Consider the following 20,675-nt stretch of genomic DNA (forward strand, 5'->3'; position numbering starts at 1 on the left):
TGGAGGGTGTCAGTGAGCTGTGACATCTTACGGGTTTTTGTAGCCAGCAGACTTCTTTCCACTGACCATGTAGAGAGGTGGAAGTCTACCTATGCAAGTTGATGGGTCACAAAGACCCGGTGGTCCTGAGGGTCCCCTTGAACCAGTTGGGCCTTGGATACCAGGACCTCCTGTCTCACCACGTTCTCCTTTTCTGCCATCTTTGCCAATTCCAGGTACACCTGGAGCACCTGAAGAAGTGGAGGAAATATGATTTACTGGTAATTTAAACTGAAATTGAAATATTGTTTCTTTCAGAAATCTGTACATACGTACGAGTCTTGTGAAGGAGACTTTTAATCTTGTTTTTTTTTTTCATTGTGTTTCTGATTATTATGTGTATTGTAATTAATGCTGCATATCAAAGCTAATATTAGCAAGCTAAGTAACATGTGTTAATGTTGCTCTTTTATTGAAAATATATCAACATTTAACAGTGCTACAACCAGTATCACACAAACATCTGAACAAAAAAACATTTTGAAGACGCGTGGTTTCCTCGAAGCACTGATGCGCTCCACTGATGACGAGGATCAAGCCTTACCTGGAGCACCGGGCGCCCCTGAGCTTCCTTTGATTCCTACACCGTCCTCTCCCTTGTCGCCTTTCTCTCCCTTTTCTCCATCATCCCCTGCACAGCAGAAGCAACAAATTAATGCTGAGATGAAATGGAGAGACATGCTGTGTTCCTAGTTATGGGGATTTAATCAGGAAATGTAATGGCTGCTCCCTGATCCGGCCGTGTTTAGTGAATCATTGATTGGTTCATGTTATGCATGTGTGAAGTTCTTCCTTCTGCATCATTCAGGGAGCGGCGGCAGTGTGAAGACAAACGAGTCCTGCCAGGACTCACAGACTTGGTTTTTCTTAAAGTTTCATTTAATTTGTTGCCACCACATCTACTGTGGCTCTGGATGCTCTCCGGAAAATAAAGGAAAACAACGAGCTGTCACAACAGCCCAGTTTATCTATCACAGTGTTAGAGAAAGCTGCTGAAGGCAGCAGCTGTGATTATCTTCGCTTATATAACTATGCTGGAGTTTTGCAAAGTAGCAGAGAATGGATCTGAAAAGCTTTACTGACCTTTCTTGCCTGGTGCGCCTGGGAGTCCAAAGTAGCCTGGAGGGCCTTTGGGACCTGGAGCTCCTGCTGCTCCTGCTGCTCCAGCAGGTCCAGGGGGGCCGGGAGGTCCTGCAGGTCCAGGGATACCAGGGGCACCGAGGGCTGCTGGCTTTTTCAGAAGTTCTTTCTTAAACTCTGCTAATTGTTCTAAATTGACAGAGAACAAACTTCAGACAGGAAAATATTTTCTTAGGCTTATTGTTGGGTAATTATAAGGATAGAGACGAGATCAGATCAAATTTAAATGAACAAACTTCACCTTCAACAACAGCCGAGCACATTTCCCGAAGTTTCTCATCACTCACTTTAGGACCCTGTGAATTCATGAATAAACATAGTACTGCAACGTGCCTGTTGGTTGTTCCAGTTTCAGACAGTGTGGGATCTTTTACCAGGTTCTGACTTTGCATTAGTGTAATATACAAATAAATGCACATAGAGAGACACAGTTATCTACCTCAAACACAAGCTTGAAACCTAATCAGCTAGAACCCTCCCCCCACCTTGTCCCAGCTCGGCAGCATGCTAAGTAAAGCAGAGGATGATCGAAATTCCTTTATTTTTATTTAATTTTTGTAGATAAGTACAAATCAAAGTACTGTGCTAATCAAAATGGTGGTGCTAGTTATTAAATAACAACCACATACTGTATGTCAACATACCAAAATCATTATGTATCATCAGGAGACCATGAATGTCCCCACAGAATTTTCATCGCTATCCAGCCAATAGGATTTGATTTTGCCTTGATGAAAGTGGACTAACCAGCTGAGAAACTGCTATTGACACTGCCATTCTTAAAGCCATGTCAGTACATAAGGATGCTAACCTACAAACAACAGTATCTATTGGTGTTTTTAATGTATTGAAGTTGAACTGTCACTTGGTTGCTACTTCTAGAACATCTGTATTGGTAATGCTAATACTTACAGGTAGACCTCTGGGACCTGGTGCTCCAGAAAGACCTGGTTCTCCCTCCAGCCCTCGAGCTCCCATTGGACCGGCAACACCCCCGTGGCCCGGCTGGCCTGGTCTGCCATCAATCCCTGTAGCTCCTCTTTGACCTTTTTCTCCACGCTAAAGAAATTCATGATTACAACCCCACTCGCTGAGGACTACAGCGACACGATGGCCAGATTCCTTGTTTCTTATACATGTGTGAGGCGTTTCATCAAGCACAAGATCCTCTCATTTATATTATTATGTTGGTCAAGGCAGATGGCCGCCCACCCTGTGCCAATTGAATCGAATTAAATGTTCATATACAATGCAAGTCACCACAACTGTTCAACAGCACACAGTTGAACAGAGTGAAATATCCTTAGGCCACAATTGAGTAGTTTTTAATACCTCTCCTTTGATTCCAGGAACACCAGGAGGACCCTGTAGAACACAGAGATTACTTTAGTTCTTTCAAATCCTTTGACAGAAATATATTTTTTAAACAAACATGAATTCTCAAAGCAAAACTTTGCTTCACAGACCTGGTCTCCTTTAACTCCATGATCTCCTACTGGGCCTGCATCCCCCTGTTCACGAAGACGATGTGGTGAATGATATGAGATACTGTACAGTTAAAACCAATGCAGAGGTTGCGCTGGCTCTTACCTGACTTCCTTTTGGTCCTACTGGTCCCATAGGTCCCTTGATAACACATAAAGAAACATCATGCACTTCACTGCACCTTAAGATTTGCATCACAATGCATTAACAATTAACACTGGTAAAAAAAAAGAAAAGAAAAATAGATGTGTCTAACCTGATCACCTTTTAGTCCAGTATGACCTTTCAGTCCTGTAGCACCAATGTTACCTTTATCTCCTTTGACACCCTGGAAATACATTTGATATATTCTATAGTTTAGTTTATTTAACATTTAACATTTTCCAAATTGAACTATGCTTGTTATTTTATATGTTTCTTATTTAGCATTATGGATAATAAAGTCTTACCTGGATACCTGGAGGACCTGCAGGTCCCACTGGTCCTTGTTTTCCTGTTTCACCCTAGAAATTAAATTTAAAGAGATCACTTTTTTCTAGTTAGTAATACTTATATACCTGAATATATCATCCACTGAACCCAGAAATAGTCCCTGAGAAAAGCATGAACTGAAACCTTTTAAATGTGGACTCACATTTGCTCCTTTATCTCCAGATTTTCCATCTTTTCCATCGATTCCAGGCTCACCCTACATGAAAACAGATTCTGAGTCTGGATAGGTCTGAACATTTGCGGTGAATAATTACATAGCACAGATTATTATTATTATTATTGTGTTATAGAGAGCTTGATGGGAGGAATCTCACTGTTTTTCCTGGAAGTCCAACTGGACCGATGGGTCCCTCAGTACCCGTGTCTCCCTAAATCCACAACAGAATTAGTGATCAAATAATTATTTTCTATTCTACATCTGCTCACACACTCAAAAAATTCTACTAACTTCAGCAATTACATTTAGTATATATTGAGTGGACATGCGTCATTAGATAGGAGACATTTCCAATTACCTTTGCACCGGGGGGTCCGACTACTCCCTGTTTCCCTGGCAGCCCCTAGGAACAACAACACATTAAATGCAAAGAAAGAAAATGAACGTGTCATTGCTGCCGCAGACTATTATCGTAGGTGGAACTAATATTTCAATCAGTTCGCACACTTAAAGAACTAGTGTGGGAAGCCACCAAAACACCTGTGACTCCTCAGTACACACACTGAGCATTGGCTGGATTCTTCAAAGAGAAAAACGAAATTACTCTTGGCTGCAGATTACCAGAAAGTATGTGAGACACTCTGAAGTCAACTGGTTCTGGTTTGATGAAACTTTTGATCATTATTCTAGACACTCTCTAATGTTTCCACCTAAAAACTTTGAAAGTCCTTCAGAGAAGTCACAGGTGTCGAATCATAATAACAATATCATAGTGATGATAACTGATTGTTCTTGTTATGACACAGTCAATATAAATGATGTTGGACTTACTGGAATACCCACAATCCCCCTGATACCAACAGCTCCAGGAGTCCCAGACTCTCCCTGTTGATTAAATTCACAGTTTAACAGTAAACAAGTTTAGATCAGCAGGATTTTAAGTACTTTTCACAGAATAATGACAAATGTTAGGGTTAAAGTTTCTGTATGTAACAAGATTTAATCTGTCCAATATTCTCTAGAGCATTTATCAGTTTGAAGAGGTGCTGTCAAAGTTCCCTGTGACCCAGGCCTAGTGAACAGTTCAGCAGCAGTGCAGAGAAATACATGTCTGAAGGTGAGCGAGGCTCACCCTTTTAACCAATCAGAGAAGGTAAAGGTCAGGTTGAAGCTCAATATGTTTTGTGTTCACTACTCCTCTCCTCTGGTGTAAGCACAAAAAAGAAGCACAAGTATACAAGAGTGAAACTCTGGAAAACGAATTATACTCTAAGATACATAGAAATACTTTAAACTAAAACTAGGACACTATTGGTTGATTACATTTTTTGATTTAAAGCTTTTGATTCTGAACTTCTAGTATATCTTTTATCAGGATAAACAACCAGCTCGGCGGCGATGTTAAAAACTACAATGTGCAACTTCAGCCAGAGCTAACATGAGATTGAAAGTAACTGCAGCCCTCGCTCTTTCTCCTTCGCTAGGCTCTGGTCCACTCTGCACAGCTCATCAGGTATCTCTTATATTTCCATTAATATTAAAAATTCAAAAACAAACAAACTGAAACTGTTGAAATTGTCCAATTGGTTAGAAGGAAGTATTATTAACAAGTGAACATCTCTGCACTGCTGCCAATGTTGTTCTGTGAGTCTGTGACAGCAGCTCTCGACAGAAAGATAAGATAAGGATAAGGTTAATAATAATATTTCTATTTATTTCTACTTTTCTAAAATATATATATATATATATATTTATATATTTATATATACACATACATATATAAACATACTGTAGCTTTACATACAGTAAATAAATGTATCATGTTGATCTTAATGTTGTATCACGGGCTTTACACTGTACAAAGACATCATTTTGAAAATTGTTATATGTGATACTGAATATTCTAACACAATATTGTCTGTTAAACATTAGAAATCACCTTGGCACCATCAACTCCAGGAAGTCCGTCCAATCCGTTTTTGCCAGGCTCTCCCTACAATATCACAGCACAAAGTTACAACTCAACAACGCTCCTAACAGGCAGCACTGGGCGTTTTACTGTAGAAGCAATAGAAATGTTGTAAATGACTGTGTATGAAAACAAGTGATCGGTGTACTTACAACATCTCCTTTCTCCCCTGGAGGACCCTGCTCTCCTTTAGGTCCCATAACTCCCTAATCGACATCAAACAATATAATTTGATATGATATTTTGTCTTCCTGTTTTATTGCAAGTGTAAAGTGTGAAACTCACATCGTCACCCTTAGGCCCCTGCAAACCCTGACGTCCACGAATTCCCTCCACGCCCTGAGAAATGAAATTCAGTTAGAATCATGAACGGGCTGTTTGCTCCTACAGGAGAGGACTGATCAAACAAGGACTGCTTACAGGAGCCCCAGGTGGGCCAGTAGGTCCAGGGACGCCATTAAACCCAGGAGGACCCTGCAAACAGAGAGGATTCAGTTTGCATCAAACACAATGCTTCAAATGTCTCTGACATCACTGGTATACATATTTTATGAGCAGCTTCTTGTAGCTTTGAACTGTTGTTGATGAAGCCTCGGTTTAACTTACTCGGTCTCCCTTCTCTCCCGGGGTCCCAGCTAAGCCAATGGGTCCTCTTTGCCCCTGAAATGACAAAGCAGAGTTTTTCACTCTTTCTCATAAACAAACATATAGTACACTTCTATAAATATGTAAACATTTCCTTACATCATCTCCCATGCGACCCGGTGGACCCTGAGGTCCTTGTGATCCAGATTCTCCCTGGTAAAAAAGTAAATATAATATAATATAATATAATATAATATAATATAATATAATATAATATAATATAATATAATATAATATATGAAACAGTTTATAGGCTGACATTTTGTGCCAAATTTTTCAAATATCGAGTTACATAAATTGTTAATAGTAAAAAAAACTCATGTTGTTGATAGGATACTGTGTATGTTCTCACATACCTTCTCTCCAGGTGCTCCATCCTTTCCAGGTTCACCAGGCAAACCTTTGTGTCCCTGAAGGCAACAATGAATTATATATATTATGTGTATATATAATATATATATATATATTAGGGTTTTAGGTTTATCAACAACTTTGTGGTGAATTAAATGTACATTTAGAAGCCTAACTGTTTCCCAGAGGTTTCCCTTAAAGCTTATTTTCACATCACTAAAACATCTTCCAAGGAAACTTTGGTGGAATTATTTAGCTTCCAAGAGGTTTTTAGTTTTCAGTCCTATCAGAGAGAGACTGGAAAGTGTTGGCAAACTTCACATTTTGATGATGGTATAATATCAAAAGTTAAGGCTTTGCTAAAGTTGGACCAGTTGATCTAAATGTGAACACAAACACATGTAGCAACTTCCATGACAATCCACTGAATAGTTGCTGAGAACAACTCAACATTGTTCATTGTGGGGGCAGTAAAGAAAGTAAAGAAACAACACTGAGTGACAACTGAGCAACTATCAGAGCAGATCATCATCAATTCTCACGGCGGTGGAAGTCATTTGCACATAACAACAGTTTTTACTGCCTTCTGTCTAGACAGTATTTATATCTTTTGATATAAAAGGTCTACTCAAGCTCAGTTTTCATGCTGGTTTAACATCCTTTCATCGTACCATCATTTTATATTCCTCACCTTTATCCCTGGCAGCCCGGCCACTCCCCGAGGCCCAGCCGGGCAGGCAGCAGGACACTACAAACATACACAGAAAGATTAAAATGAGACATGGGACGAAACAGACAGCCAAATCCTTCACACACACATTGCTGCTGCAGAGCCTCCTTAACTCCAGTGACTCATTCTGATTAGAAATTCACTGTCACCATACATTTGCCATGCAGCCAAGAAACAGTTGGCAGTGTAAGACCAAAAAAAAAAAAAAAAACACTCACAGCTTCCCCACTGCCCTCATTGCTGGCACCAGGCGGTCCCTAAAACACAGCAGCAGAATGACATCTAAAACAGCCATGGAGGTTTAGATGTCCACATAAATCCACCACAACAGAGCAGAAAGGTGCAAAGACACGGCTGCAGGCAACATCATTGTAATCAAATGATTCCACATGGAAATCTGAGCCCAAAAAGAAACGCAAGTTCCCAAAGCATGCAGACATAGATCATTACAAGTTTGGCATGTTACAATTAATTGTATAGTTGTTTTTTTCTAGATATGACTAGTGTCTATAAAAAAACCTTTGTATGTACAGAGTAAAGTTCTAATGTGTAGAGTTTGTTGAAATGGGTTTTGTCATTATTTGACTTGTTTTAGTCATGAAACGAAAGACACATTCAGACATATTAACAATCTGTAGCTGCAGTTATTCCAGATATCAGCATCAGAGCCGAGGACTCTTCAACGCCCATGAGTGAAAACAGAGAGAAAAGAGTAAAATGGTAACAAAACATAGCTTATGCAGAAAACACCAGGTTCTTACCACAGGCCCAGGTGGACCGGGAGGGCCAGCAGGCCCTGGGGTGCCGGGTGCCCCCCTGGGTCCAGGTTGACCCTGTCAGTGGAAGAAATATAATTAGAATGACCAAACGCAAAGTATCAGACACAGATACAAATCTTAAAATGTCAAAGAGCTGTAAGAATCCTCTTTAGCTCTTGTTGAGAAGCTTTGTTAAAAATCTAATCTATAATAATGTTCTCTGTTCTCATCGCTGATGTCACAGATGTGTTATCTGTGGTAATTGTTCAGGTCTGCAGTGATGTTGGTCTGGACTAATACCTGGATTTTTGTGAGGTGTTTCTCATGTTTTACCAACCACAAAATATTAAAAAACACATTTCAATTCCAGGACAACAACTTTTGGTTTTGGGTTATGAATGTGTATGAACACTCTAACAGGTCTTACTTGCTGGGATTATTCCTCCTAGATATACTGACTTTGAATTTATCACTCCCTTCAACCAGCAGACTCTACAGTCCTTGTTCTTTGTAAAATCGTAATTATATGTGTATTTAAAGCAGTTAATCCACTTATATGCATATCTTCCACTCTAAAGCTTAAACGTCCCAGCCTCTATGCCATTGAGATATTGTGAATGTGCACATTATTGAAAGTGCTAACAATTTGTACACAACAGACAGAAAGAGATCCATACAGATGTTGGCGTTTGTAGTGAAGTAGTGAGAAGTGAACAAGTCAGAAAGGTTGGGAGCCACCTGTTTAATCTTTCATGATGTACTATACTTTAATATGTGATTATCAGAAAAGTAAGGAGAAATTATAGCCGAAAAAAAAGTGGAGAGAACAACCTTTCTGTTTGAAATTGAGTAAATGAAGTTAAGTAGAAGGATGCCAAAATTGTCCTTAGGTGCCTTTATATTAGTGGATCTGAGCTTTGTCCCATCACACTTATGTCTTAATTTAGAGTCTGACCTCAGGTCCAATGTTTCCCTCGTCTCCTGGAATTCCTGGTTTCCCTGGCGGTCCCTATTAGACACACACACATTAGACACACACATGGTAATACAGTGCAGGAGAACATTTACTGGTACGCTGTGTGTGCGTTTTAGAATAAGTCCAAATGTAGCAAACACTTACCGCAGGTCCTTCACTCGCTGGGCCCTGTGGAGCAAGACACAGAGTGACATCGAGTTTTTGTATGTTCTTCATAATCACATACAAACATATTTACTTTTATCAGACTTAGATTACTTACAGGAGGACCTGGAGGTCCAGGAAAGCCAGGAAGTCCCTGTAAGGAGAGAAATGAATCAGTAACAAGGTTTCGAGTTTTTAACAACTGGATGATTTTGAAATGAAACGTTTACTCACTCTCTCTCCTACAGGGCCTCTGGGACCCATAGGGCCGGGAGAAGCCTGCAGACCACATGGTTAAATCAACATGGAATCCTTCTTTGAACACGCAGCTCATCAATGAATATTCACACTCAGCACTATTCATTGCACATACAGCTTTGAAGGACACTGACTGCATAAAAGTAATCTATGTACTAACAAAAGGATGCTCAGTGTTTACGGTTCTGCTCATATTTCCATATTTTTAGAAATATGGCCCATTAGAACATACAGACACACACAGTCACACACAGTCACACACACAGTCACACACACACAGATAAAGTACTGTTAGATATTATAAAGAATGTATGTAAGTGAATGAGGTGATGTTTCCTACAGCAGGTCCTGGAAGACCAGGAAGGCCTCTCTGTCCAGGAAGACCGATCTCCCCCTGCTCCCCTTTGCTGCCCTAGGAAACAGACACAACAAGAATAAAACAGCTTTATCTTCTTCCTGCATCTCCCCACACTGTTGCTAAGTTACACAGGAGCAGCAACTGTCAACATTAATCGATGAAAGGTGGTACACAGGCAACGTTCTTAGATCAACAACAAGCCAAGCTTGTGTAAGGTGATGCGGATAAGAAATGGGCTGGACACATGAGCCACAGCATGAACACCACCTGCTGGTTTTAATGTCGTGGTGAACAGGAGTCAGCATGTATGTAGAAGTGTTTGTGTTGGCTGAGAATAAAGTCTGAGAAATCTAAACACACAATGCAAATGCAGTCTATTAATTGTCCAAGAGACACATTTGTGGTGAGGCCAGACAGCGGAACAGATGCTTCAGGTAAACACCGTGCCAGTTATCGAACAGCTCGCTCATTATGGAGAGAGGAAGGTAGAAAAAAGAGCTCTAGAAACAACAGTAATGATCTGCGCATACATTTAAATAAACCTGTGAATTTCACGAGTTCTTCAACAGGTCTGCTACAAATGCAGCACCACAACCTCTTAGTCTTCCTCAGTGTCTCCTACTCCATCCTCTCTAACGCTTTTTCCTACACCTGTGTGCATCTCCACTCCTGCAGCCGTGCCCTCTCGGGCAGCTTGAGTCATTTGTGTTGCGGACATTGAAGTGGTGCCAGCCTACAAATACCTAGGTGTGCACCTGGACAGTAAGTCGGACTGGTCACTTCACACACTTGTGCAATATAAAAAAGGGCAGAGTTGAAGCAAGTGTGCTGCAGTTTGCTGGGGAGAGAGAAAGATACAAGGAGGCTGGACAAATTGATGCAAAAGGTTTTTCAGTGACCGGAATGAGGTTGAACTCACTGGAGACTGTGGTGGAGAAACACACACACAGAAAAAGTCCATTCTCCAGTACACTGACCACCTCCAACACAACATCACGATGGACCAGAGAAGTAGCAGTAGAATCCAGTTTTCAGCAAAATCATAGCAGAGCTCATGAGCGCATTTCAAACTGAACGCAGTTAAACACTGGCTGGTCTGCACATCCAGTGTCATCATATGAGTCATATTGTCTGGGACAATAGACATTATGAGTCAGCAGTGAAGCAAATCCTTCCACTGAGGAATCAGCAAACAAACAGTAAACAACATTAATCTGACTCAAGAGATGGAATTTGCATCAATAATGTGCAAGTGTGTTTTCTGTGACTCTTCTAGTATTTTTACTTACAGGTGCACCTGGACTGCCAGGAGACCCTGGAAGACCCTGAAGAGACAAATGATGAAAAAAGTCAATAAAAAATAAAAAGCAACGATGTAGGAAGCAGGTTTTGTTTTGAAATGGAAGAATGGCTGTTAACAATGAGAAAATACTTACATCCCTTCCATCTCTGCCATTTTCTCCTGGAGGCCCTCGGGGGCCCTCTGGGCCTGGGGCTCCTGGTGGGCCTTGGACTGATTTGTCAGGCTGAGAAAGGAGACAACCAATGAGCAAATGGGATGGATACTGACTTAACTGTTAAAAAATATAAATGAAGCCTGAGAGAATAGATTAAAGAAATAGGTTCTAACAGTAGTAAATCAAGCGCTTGAAGTTCACGTGCTTCTAATTAGAGCTATTTCACTTATATTCCATACTTTCATTTACAGAAAAACCACAACCATCAATCAGATCTAGAACAAAGCAATGAGATAATCAGGCAATTGAAGCACTGAAGTAGATAATTAGCTTAAAATCACAAAGCACAAAAGAAGGTAGAGAAGAAAAATAAATACCTCAGCATTGGCATACATCTGAAGAAGCAAGAGAGATCAGAGAAAAGCAGAGTTAGTGTGAGGAGTCGCTCCACCCTCACCCAAAGTATCAGCAGAAGCACACCAGTTCAGTAGCCAGTATATCATGCTGTCATTTCAATACACAGCCCATAGTACCGCCACCATGTTAGCCTGAATCTAAAGAGCACACCAGGCCAGGAAATATGTCTGCAGAAACATTTGCATCTTCATGATTAAATAAAAAGCCTCTCCAGTTGAGCCTCATTCATTACACTACAGACCCTACTCTACAGAATGACATGTGAAATAGCAGAGTGCCCTGTTCATTATGGGCTACAAGTGTTTGCCGGAGGCAGAAATCTCTTCAATTGTGCTGAAATTTACTTGAAACTAAACATTGAAACTATACCTCATCTAAAGGTTACCTTAGTTAATTAGTTGTTAATTGATGCAAATCTAAATACATCTATGAAATGATCTTTCTCAAAGCCCCAGTGCTGAAAGATTCCCTGCTACAATCTCAAAAGAGATTAGATGCAAATTTGCCTGTGACTGTGTGAATTGATACAAGGATGCATCGACTCAAGTTCAATTTGTTTCAGTTTGAACAATAACCTCTTGTGCTTATTCTGGGATTTAGTGTATCTGCTTCATAAACAGACGAAGGCAGCAGGAAACATGAGGAAGACTGGAGATTCCTGGTGAGTCCCAACTTCAACATTTCTGCAAGCCTATAGTCAGCACCTGTATAGTGCAGCCTGTTGGCAATCATATGTAGCAAGACAGAATTTAGCATCACTTTCTGTCTGAACACACGTTTTCAGTGCCAGTTCCAACTTTTAACTTGTTGATGCGTCATTTCTCTGCAGCTAAAGACAGCTAAGCTGGATAGAAAAGATTAAACAAGAGTTGGCTGGTCCTGATCTTCGAGATCCACCGCCCTACTTGATGGTTATTACCTGGATCAGGTGGGTTCAGCCCGTCAGTCACTGTGAGTGCAGGGGTAGCCAACCAGGGTTGGCTGTTGGGCTACTTTATGAATCCTATATAGCATGCTAAAGTACCTCCATCATACACTATAGCAAATTCTGTACAGGAAGCATAAATAATTAGAAACAGACTTAGACTCCATTCTGTTTGGTTTGCTGTGTGTTTCTTAGCAACAAGAATGGAGAAAGTCACTTTTTATGCTCACAAACAGCAGGTGGCAGTTGATGCATTGCATTCCTGCCAGCTGATCAGTCAAGTAGCAGCAGGTAGTGTGTGTGTATGAGGGAGTGTTGTTTCAGCTAGGGCAACATATGTGACCTGATAAATGATATCTGTTACGCCACATTATACTGTACAGTCACATTGGAAAGTATTCAGGCTGTTTGCACATTTTTAATTTTAAAAATGCAATTTTTTCTCATCAATCTATATTAACTCAATGACAAAGAAAAAAGGGTTCATTTTTATTAATTTGAGAATTATTTAAAAATCAAAAACTAAAATAAAATAAAATAATTAAAGTAACTCCTAATTCAATACTTTACTTCGATACTAGAAATCAATAGAAAACCCCTTTGGCTGTAATTATAGTTCACAATCGTCTCACACCTGGAGACGATTGTGTCTAGTTCTACCTGACAAATCTTCTTAAGCTCCATCAGACTGAATGGGAATTGTCTGTTAACTGTCTTCTTCAGGTACCTCCACAGATCTTTAATAAAGTTTAAGTCTGGGCTTTGTTGGGCCACTCCAGGACAGCCAGAACCTTTTCATGAAGCTACACCAGTGTTGTCTTCTATTTTAAATACTTTTATTTCAATAGAGATCAGTTCTGATCGATGTCCCTGCCCCCTGGCACTGAGAAGCAGCTCTATAGATGATGTTGCCACCACCAGGCTTCAGAGGACATTTTATAGGGTTCAGAGAATCTAGAGAGAGTTGATTGGACTTCATAGCTTAGGTTGTTAGGTCTGTCCTGATATGCAATGTAAATTGTACATACAGGTCTGTGCTTTTCTAATCTATTTTCAATCCATTCAGTTGGCCACAGATGTTGACCAGTAAAATCCTAGCATCATCTCAAAGAGTAGAAGCAACAATGTGCACCTGACCACAATTTGCAGTGCTATACCAAAGGGTCTGAATACTTAATGGATTTGTAATTTTAAAATCTATGTTTAATTTCATTGTTATGAATGAATGCTGTCATATAACACCTATGTATAAAAAATCCCAGTTTCTGTTTTGATGTAGCTGGATCTTGTTGGTGTCATGTTACAGAAGCTGCCAACTGACATCAACACACATGGTATAGTACATGCTGTGCTAAATTTAAATGAAAGGGTGTCCACTAAAATCTGGCACTACTCTAAGCATGTTATGCATGTGGGGTTTCTGATCTCACACTTTTAATTTGATCACACTTCCTAAGTTGGCCAGTTTGATGTGTTTTTGGCTCCAGCCAGTGAGATCACGTCTGGCTAGATAAAAACCGGTTTGAATCCAACAAATACTTGAACAACTTCAATTTACCAATCTGCTGTTTGACTATAAAAAGTTGTTAAGGTACACCTGCAAACTCTGGGTACTAATGGCAAAATGCATTGTATAGTATTTGTTACACTTGTGCAGTTTTGTCCATCTCAGCATTTCCCATAAAACTGAATCCAACCACAAACCACATCAGAGGCCTTGTTACTGTACCTCGGTAGCTGGCAGCTCACTGCAGGTCTCTCTCTGGGCTCTCTTTGGGTCGCAATGAATCAACATCCACTGGAGCTCAAACTGAAAAGAGACATTAATGTTACTGCAAATGTGTTACTGTATTAGGCCATGCATCCACGTAACATTCAAAAGAATCTCAAATAGCTTTAAATGCTTCGTCATGAGCTCCTCTGAATCAACGCCCTCTGCATGCATTGTTAGGCTTAATTTTCCGCTGTGATTTAATTCCTTTTTTTCCACTGGAACCCAGCTGAGCAGCTTTGCTGTCACAGCAGCACTTTAAAATTATAGCAGAGCTCAGCTCACATATAAACCAGAACGTGTTTGTTCGCAGAGAGCACCATTTCACTGACGGGGCTTGTAAGGAGCATCAGTGAACATGATTAAAATGCAGCAAGCAATATTCGATTCCCACTTACCACTACAGAGGCATCAGGATCAGCGTCCAGCCTGCCAATAAGAGTGTCTCCGTCTGTGTTGATAGGGCCTTTGCCCTTAATGGGTTTCTGATCCACAGGCTGACAGTCCACATACAGAGTGACCTGGTTGCGCTCCACACCGATCATCACCTTGTGCCACTTGGTGTTGAAGAGCACAGAAAGGCCAGGGAAGGTGACAGTCTGAAGGTTACCATCAGCACCCATCAGGAAGTACTCCAGAGACTGTTGGTCGCCATTCAGCCTCAGTCCAGCTTGTTTGTTGCCGTCTTCGTCCACTACTTGCCAGACGTTCCACACCTTGTTTACTGTGTTCTTGATCATGCGAAAGGTTGTCATGAAAGAGTACTCATCAGGAAAGCCACGAGGAAAGTTCAGCCTGGCAGGGGGAAAAGAAAACATGTTCAGATTCATCAGGCTCGAGATATTCTAATGTGCTTTTACTGACTGACACTCAAAAGAAAACCTCAAAGGCATCTCATTTGTCTTACAGCTCCAAATATATTTTATGTCAAAGTCAATTTCATGATCACAAAGTAAATGCCACTCAGCAAAACCATCATGGAATCAAGAGCAAGACACGGGTGAAAATAACTCACAGCCTTGCCAACGCTGTCTTTGAAATTCAAATACAATTCAATTAAAGCTACCAGCTTCAAAGAAACAAGCATATTGTAGGTTTTAAAGGCATGCCATTGAATCACAAATGAGATGCTGCGAACAGGCTGCGCATGTCACTGCTTTAATTACAACATGCGGTCCTGGTTAGCATCCCCCCAGTTGGACGCTTTCTGGGTTCCTAACAAGCCAGATTCTCAGTTGGTGGTGTGTTCATAGATGGGCGACTCTTACCTTCTTGTAAATGATCAAGGTGAGGCAATAAAAAAGAGGGTTTCCTGTAACCCAATAAAACAAATGAAGACCACTCATTTTACCTGAGGTGAGCTTTGCCTAAGGGGAGCAAGCCCAAAGTATGCGCTACTTTTGCCCTGGAGAAGAATTGATAGGGAGTTTGTCTGAAATAAAGCTGGACTTCAAAGCACAGGGTGCACCACTGAACTCACAGGGGAAATAAACAGCTGTATTTACATTCAGCATGACAACCCGGCACCCTGGGTAAATGCAGACAGAGGGTGCCAGCAAATTACATAAGAGCTTCTGCGGAAAGCTGGCGTGCAGGAAAAGATTAACCAAAACAGACTGGAGCAGGCACACTGGGAAACACCAGGCAATGTCTTTAGTTATGTAAGGTGGTAAAACTTTGAGCCTGTACGCTCTGTCCGGCATTAGATTCATTTTAAATTATGCTTAAGTAAGATTTTATTTGCTTCACTTCCAACCATTAACTTTAGTTTAGTAAAGTACTGAATCACAGCTCGATCCTCTGCTTAAATCAAGTAAATGCTTAAATAGTTAATTAACAATTAAATTAATAATCATCACTTAGGGAGGCACAGCTTATTTTTGTCCCAGGATCCATGTTGCTGCAACTAACATTAAATTACAAACTGGAGGAAATCTTCACCAGAAGCCAGAGGTGTTAGATGGCAGCTGTGTTTCTCTTCTCTACATCTTTATATCATCTCCATAAAACAGCTGATAAATCATTAACCATGGTGAAATTCGACTCTTTTCCTAAAGATAACAAATGTAAAATCTGTGCCCTCATTCACTCAACACATATACAAAAAATGTGTATCTGCTCTGCCTTTGTGTCTAAGAGATGCCAAATGGGTTCAGACATGTCTTTCTCCAACAATTACATGCTGCTCACCACGCAGTAACATCTGTGCTGGACCTGTAATAATGCAACACCTGCACCAGGAGACCACTGCTGCCTCTCAGCATTTATGTGTGTGTTTTATATGTTTTTTTTAAAAACCCTCTTTACTGTACTTACATCGTTGGAATTTGGAAGTTGGCCTCTCTGTCGAGACGATAGGCTACCTGGAGGGGAGTGGAGCCGTCCACCTTCCTCACTCCTTTCAGAGGGATCACATCCAGCTGGAACTGGGTGATCAGATCAAAACCTACAGGATAAAAATGCATAGTAAAGACATACTCTGTTACTAGTAAACATCATGCATTCATCATATTACTTAAGTAAAATTACAAGTATAGACTTACACAATACTTTTAGTACCAAAACATAACCCTTATGCAAAATGATGTTATTAAAGCATATTATTGACGCATGAATGTGTGAATGTTGCTCATGTTGCAGCTGGTATATGTGGAGCTAATTTTAAGCAGTATGTCTACAGCCAGGTGGTTAATGTATAATAATCTATATATAATCTATTATCTAATTATATGTTGCATCTGCCAAGTAACTAAAACTGTCAAATGTTGCAAAGTAAAGTAAAAAGTACAATAATTATATTTACATTACATTGGAATAAATGTAAAAGTACTGAAATACTAGGCAAAATATCTTAAGTATAAGATAAGTAAGTATCTTAAAATTGTAGTTGTAGAGTAAATGTGCGTGCTAGTAACAGCAGTAGCACAGTAGCAGCAGTAGTAACAGTGGAAATCATAATAGCGTGATGATTAGTATTGTAAGCATTAGTATTATGAGCATTAGCTTTAATGTTAGCATGGCTATGTATCAGAGATCATTTTATTGTTTATGATGATGACAATATTTGTTGTTTTAAAGTAAGTAACTATTTGTGGTGAGCGATCTTGCTGAGTTTGAATTGTTCCAAGAAAAAAAATCTGTAAAACTCAAGTGGAACATTTTATTTGCCTCATTTGAAATGTAGTGGTGGCTCGAGGCATCAGGCAGCCCACCCTGTTGAGCTAATTAAACTTACCACCTTTCCTCTGGTAGTTTTCTGTTTTAGGGGTTCTAGACTTAGGCTTGTGGTTTTGAACTGCTGCTTTCTGATTTTCATTTATAGTCAGGTTTAAATACAACCTGACTGTAAATGATTGTTCCCATGTGTCCTAAAGAGTCTTTTACCTGGAAGGTCATCTTGTCCGCTTCTTATTGGAGGGCACACGGTGTCACCATCCAACCGGTTGAGGTCCAGTTCTGACAGGACAAAATAAAAAGTAATAATCTTGTTACTCCTGTAGTTTGCTGAATTTAACAAATGATATATAAATATATTACCTCCCACTTGAAGCCAGTTGGCATATTGCAAGAGACAAATACAAAGGAAAAGCAAGGTCTTTAATGTCAGAGTGGATTAGCATCACAATGCACCGTGGTGCATTTCTAATGTGAAATCTATTTTACAATGTACACAGTGTTTCAAATATCCACACATTCCAAGGCATGAACGCAGACCGATCAATACACTGTGTGAGATTCATAATGCAGGCTGCTCACACACTCCTTGTGAATCTAATATGTCAGAGATGGAAACTTAATGCTGATATATATAATGGCTAATGTTGCATAAGTGTGGCCAAAGTCGTGTTTCATCAGAAGAAGAAGGTCAATATGGCAGGTGAGTCATTCTCCTGTGTATTTATGGGTATGCTTTATCAAAATGATAGTTGGTGGAAGCCGCCGTCTGCAATACATCACACTTCGTCATCATTAGTAATTCTCAATAGTTTTAAAAATCTTCAATTTTGTATTGTAATGTCCAAAATAACAGACAGGCCTTTCCATCTCCAGAAAGCTTTCACTGGCCCTGGGGATTTCACATGCAGTGGAGGAGCCTGGGATACGTCACAAGAGGGCGCTACACTGGAGTCCCCACACTGGTGTTGTAAAGGGGGGGAAAGCCTATGAAACTCCATGAAGCCATCGTGACAGCCAGAGGGGCTCCCCAGTCAATAACCTGAGTCAGCTCATTTATAGTGAGCGGCGTCAAACACAACACATCTGGAAGCTGTTTCCACATCCCACATAACTGCTGAGAATGGTGAGACGGTATTTATAATCCCATATTTCCTACCACTAAACACTTATCTGACTGCGCATGTGGGCATCAAGTTGTTAAAGTTACTGCCTGCCGCGGCATTACACTCAGAAAGCCAGTCATTAGTGCAATGAGCGGGAGATGAACCACAATTAACATGTCACATGGCGTTGCATGTGTACGCTGTGACAATGAGGTGCGTTTCTCAAAGCAATGCATCTACTGTACTGTTTGATGTATTGTGTCCTCAGACAACAGCAGCGAATGGACTGTGATTATCGGAGAGGACATTTAATCTGATTTAATCCTATGACACAGACCAGCACAGTGTGTCTGCTATTTCTGGCCCTTGCTTTGTGAGTTCTGATAAAAAGAGAATGACCTAGCAACAGTCAACATGCAGGCAGTAACACTGACCTGAGTCCCCTTTGTCTGTGTTTACAAGACAAACACGTTCACAGTGATGGCGACTTCCATGCAGTATACTGTATGGTAAAGTGATTTTGTGGTGTGTCAGTGAGTGTGCATCACTCTGTAGGTGACTTACGCCCAAGTACAGGAGCAAGGAGGATGAACAGTAGAGCCACGCAGACAGGGGAGTACGCCGACATCCATAGATGCCACAGTCGCTTTCTGTTCAGGAATGATAGCGATAATCAGTCATGCATCTAAATCTCCTTGACAGTTTTGTTGTGTCTGAATCAATAAAACAGCACAGAGATAATATGAAATACTTTGCTGGTGACCATGAGGAGAAAGAAGAAAAACAAGTACGCACACAATGTGCTTTGTCCAACAGAAAAAAAAGTCACATTGAATGATGTATACGAGGAAAAGCTAAGTGAGAAACATGGAGGTCTGTTTGACAAATAATGTAATTTATATCTATTATTATTTATTTCTAGATAATATTTGAGCAAGACAAAAACAACCCACATATTAATACCATGTTACTATTTTGGTGTCATGGCATGTACCAGATTCTTTTTAGGAATAACATGTATGTTGACTAAAGTCATATTAACATTTACAATCAGTAAATTGTAAGATGAGACTTTAAGTTAAAATATTAAAGCTGCAATAAAAAAAAAATATTATTAGATTAAATGACAACATGTCTGTGAAAGGCATCACTTTTAGTGATGAACCTGCACACAGTTAACACAATCCCTCTGATCTTCACTGAGCCAGCCTGTTAGCATTTGTTTGCCTACTGTTTTGCCTTTAGGGCCTGTAACTTTACTGTTTTGGTTCACTCTCCCAGTACCAAATTCCATGATAACAAAATCAGCAAATCAGCAACAATGATTTTATTTTAATTAATTTTTTAGATCTAAAAAAAAACAGTAGCACTGTACATTATATTTTCCATTAAAGTGCAGCTATAGCCTCACATTTATGATGTTGAAAGTTTAGGCTAACTAGCTGTTGAATTGCTGAGGCTGGTTTGAAGCATCTGCAGAAGACTTGTCTTTGTGACCTGTTCCCTTTCACTGGGCATCATCGCATGATACTCAGCCTGACACAATGCGATGGTTCCATAAACCTATTCAAGTGTAGCTCAACCACAAAGATAATGTCTACCCCTAAAGCAGCCAAAGCAGAACAAGATGCTGTAATTGTTTCACTATTAACCCTCTGAATGATTGACACTGACAATCACTGAATACATAAATAATGATATATTATCTATCACTGCCTGCATTCTAAATGGTCTTATGGATTTCATTACTCAAGTAGACTAATGTCTCTGTGTACCTTTAAATCCTGGAAAAGGGGATGATGAATGACAGTAATAGGCAAGGTGACCTTATACAGCAGTACATGTGTCTCAGCAGAAGTACACTGTGTCCACACTTTCACTTGCATTATCTCACGCTCCTTATTTTGCTTCCGTGATGTGTGTCCTGGGTTGTGACAGCTTTCCACAGCGATCCCAAATCCAACATCAACATGAGTGATAGCGATAGTGAGGACTCCTTTTTTTCCAAAGGCAGTGGTTGTAGCGCATCAATCTGAGAAACGGATGGTGTTTCTAAGGGTGAAACCTGTCTCCAGCACGTGAGCTCTCCAGAAAATGTGTGTGTTTTCTTGAGGAGAATGACTGCACATACGTTTCTGAGTGTACTGTCAAGCAAATGACTAATGGCCAAGTCAGCAAGGTCTCTTCAGTGGAGGCGTTTGGCCCTAACATTACGCCCTTCACGTTAAAGGAGCATCTTGAGACCCCAGAGGGACTCTCTGTCTGCCTTCCACGCCAATTCATCTACAATCTAGACTAGTGGATGATGAAATGTGACATGAGG

At 40.3% G+C, this 20,675-nt stretch overlaps 1 protein-coding gene across 1 annotated transcript; it reads right to left on the minus strand.

The window, feature by feature from the left end:
* Window positions 1–27: 27 nt before the first annotated feature.
* LOC113154906 (collagen alpha-1(IX) chain-like) lies at window positions 28–19,013 on the minus strand (the record flags this gene model as incomplete). The annotated part of the gene is made up of 37 exons (XM_026349343.1): window positions 28–230; window positions 584–670; window positions 1,123–1,308; window positions 1,421–1,475; window positions 2,092–2,238; window positions 2,512–2,544; window positions 2,646–2,690; window positions 2,770–2,805; window positions 2,921–2,992; window positions 3,114–3,167; window positions 3,299–3,352; window positions 3,471–3,524; window positions 3,672–3,716; window positions 4,145–4,198; window positions 5,253–5,306; window positions 5,435–5,488; window positions 5,568–5,621; window positions 5,703–5,756; window positions 5,889–5,942; window positions 6,027–6,080; window positions 6,284–6,337; window positions 6,970–7,026; window positions 7,227–7,265; window positions 7,770–7,841; window positions 8,722–8,775; window positions 8,887–8,910; window positions 9,005–9,040; window positions 9,121–9,165; window positions 9,485–9,556; window positions 10,792–10,827; window positions 10,939–11,028; window positions 11,337–11,354; window positions 14,031–14,111; window positions 14,471–14,867; window positions 16,389–16,518; window positions 17,457–17,528; window positions 18,917–19,013. Coding segments are annotated over 37 exons (2,823 nt in total), but the record flags the coding sequence as incomplete, so codon positions are not given.
* Between the last annotated feature and the right edge of the window lie 1,662 nt (window positions 19,014–20,675).

The sequence above is a fragment of the Anabas testudineus genome, chromosome 11 (genome assembly GCF_900324465.2).
Source record: "Anabas testudineus chromosome 11, fAnaTes1.2, whole genome shotgun sequence".
Taxonomy (NCBI): domain Eukaryota; kingdom Metazoa; phylum Chordata; class Actinopteri; order Anabantiformes; family Anabantidae; genus Anabas; species Anabas testudineus.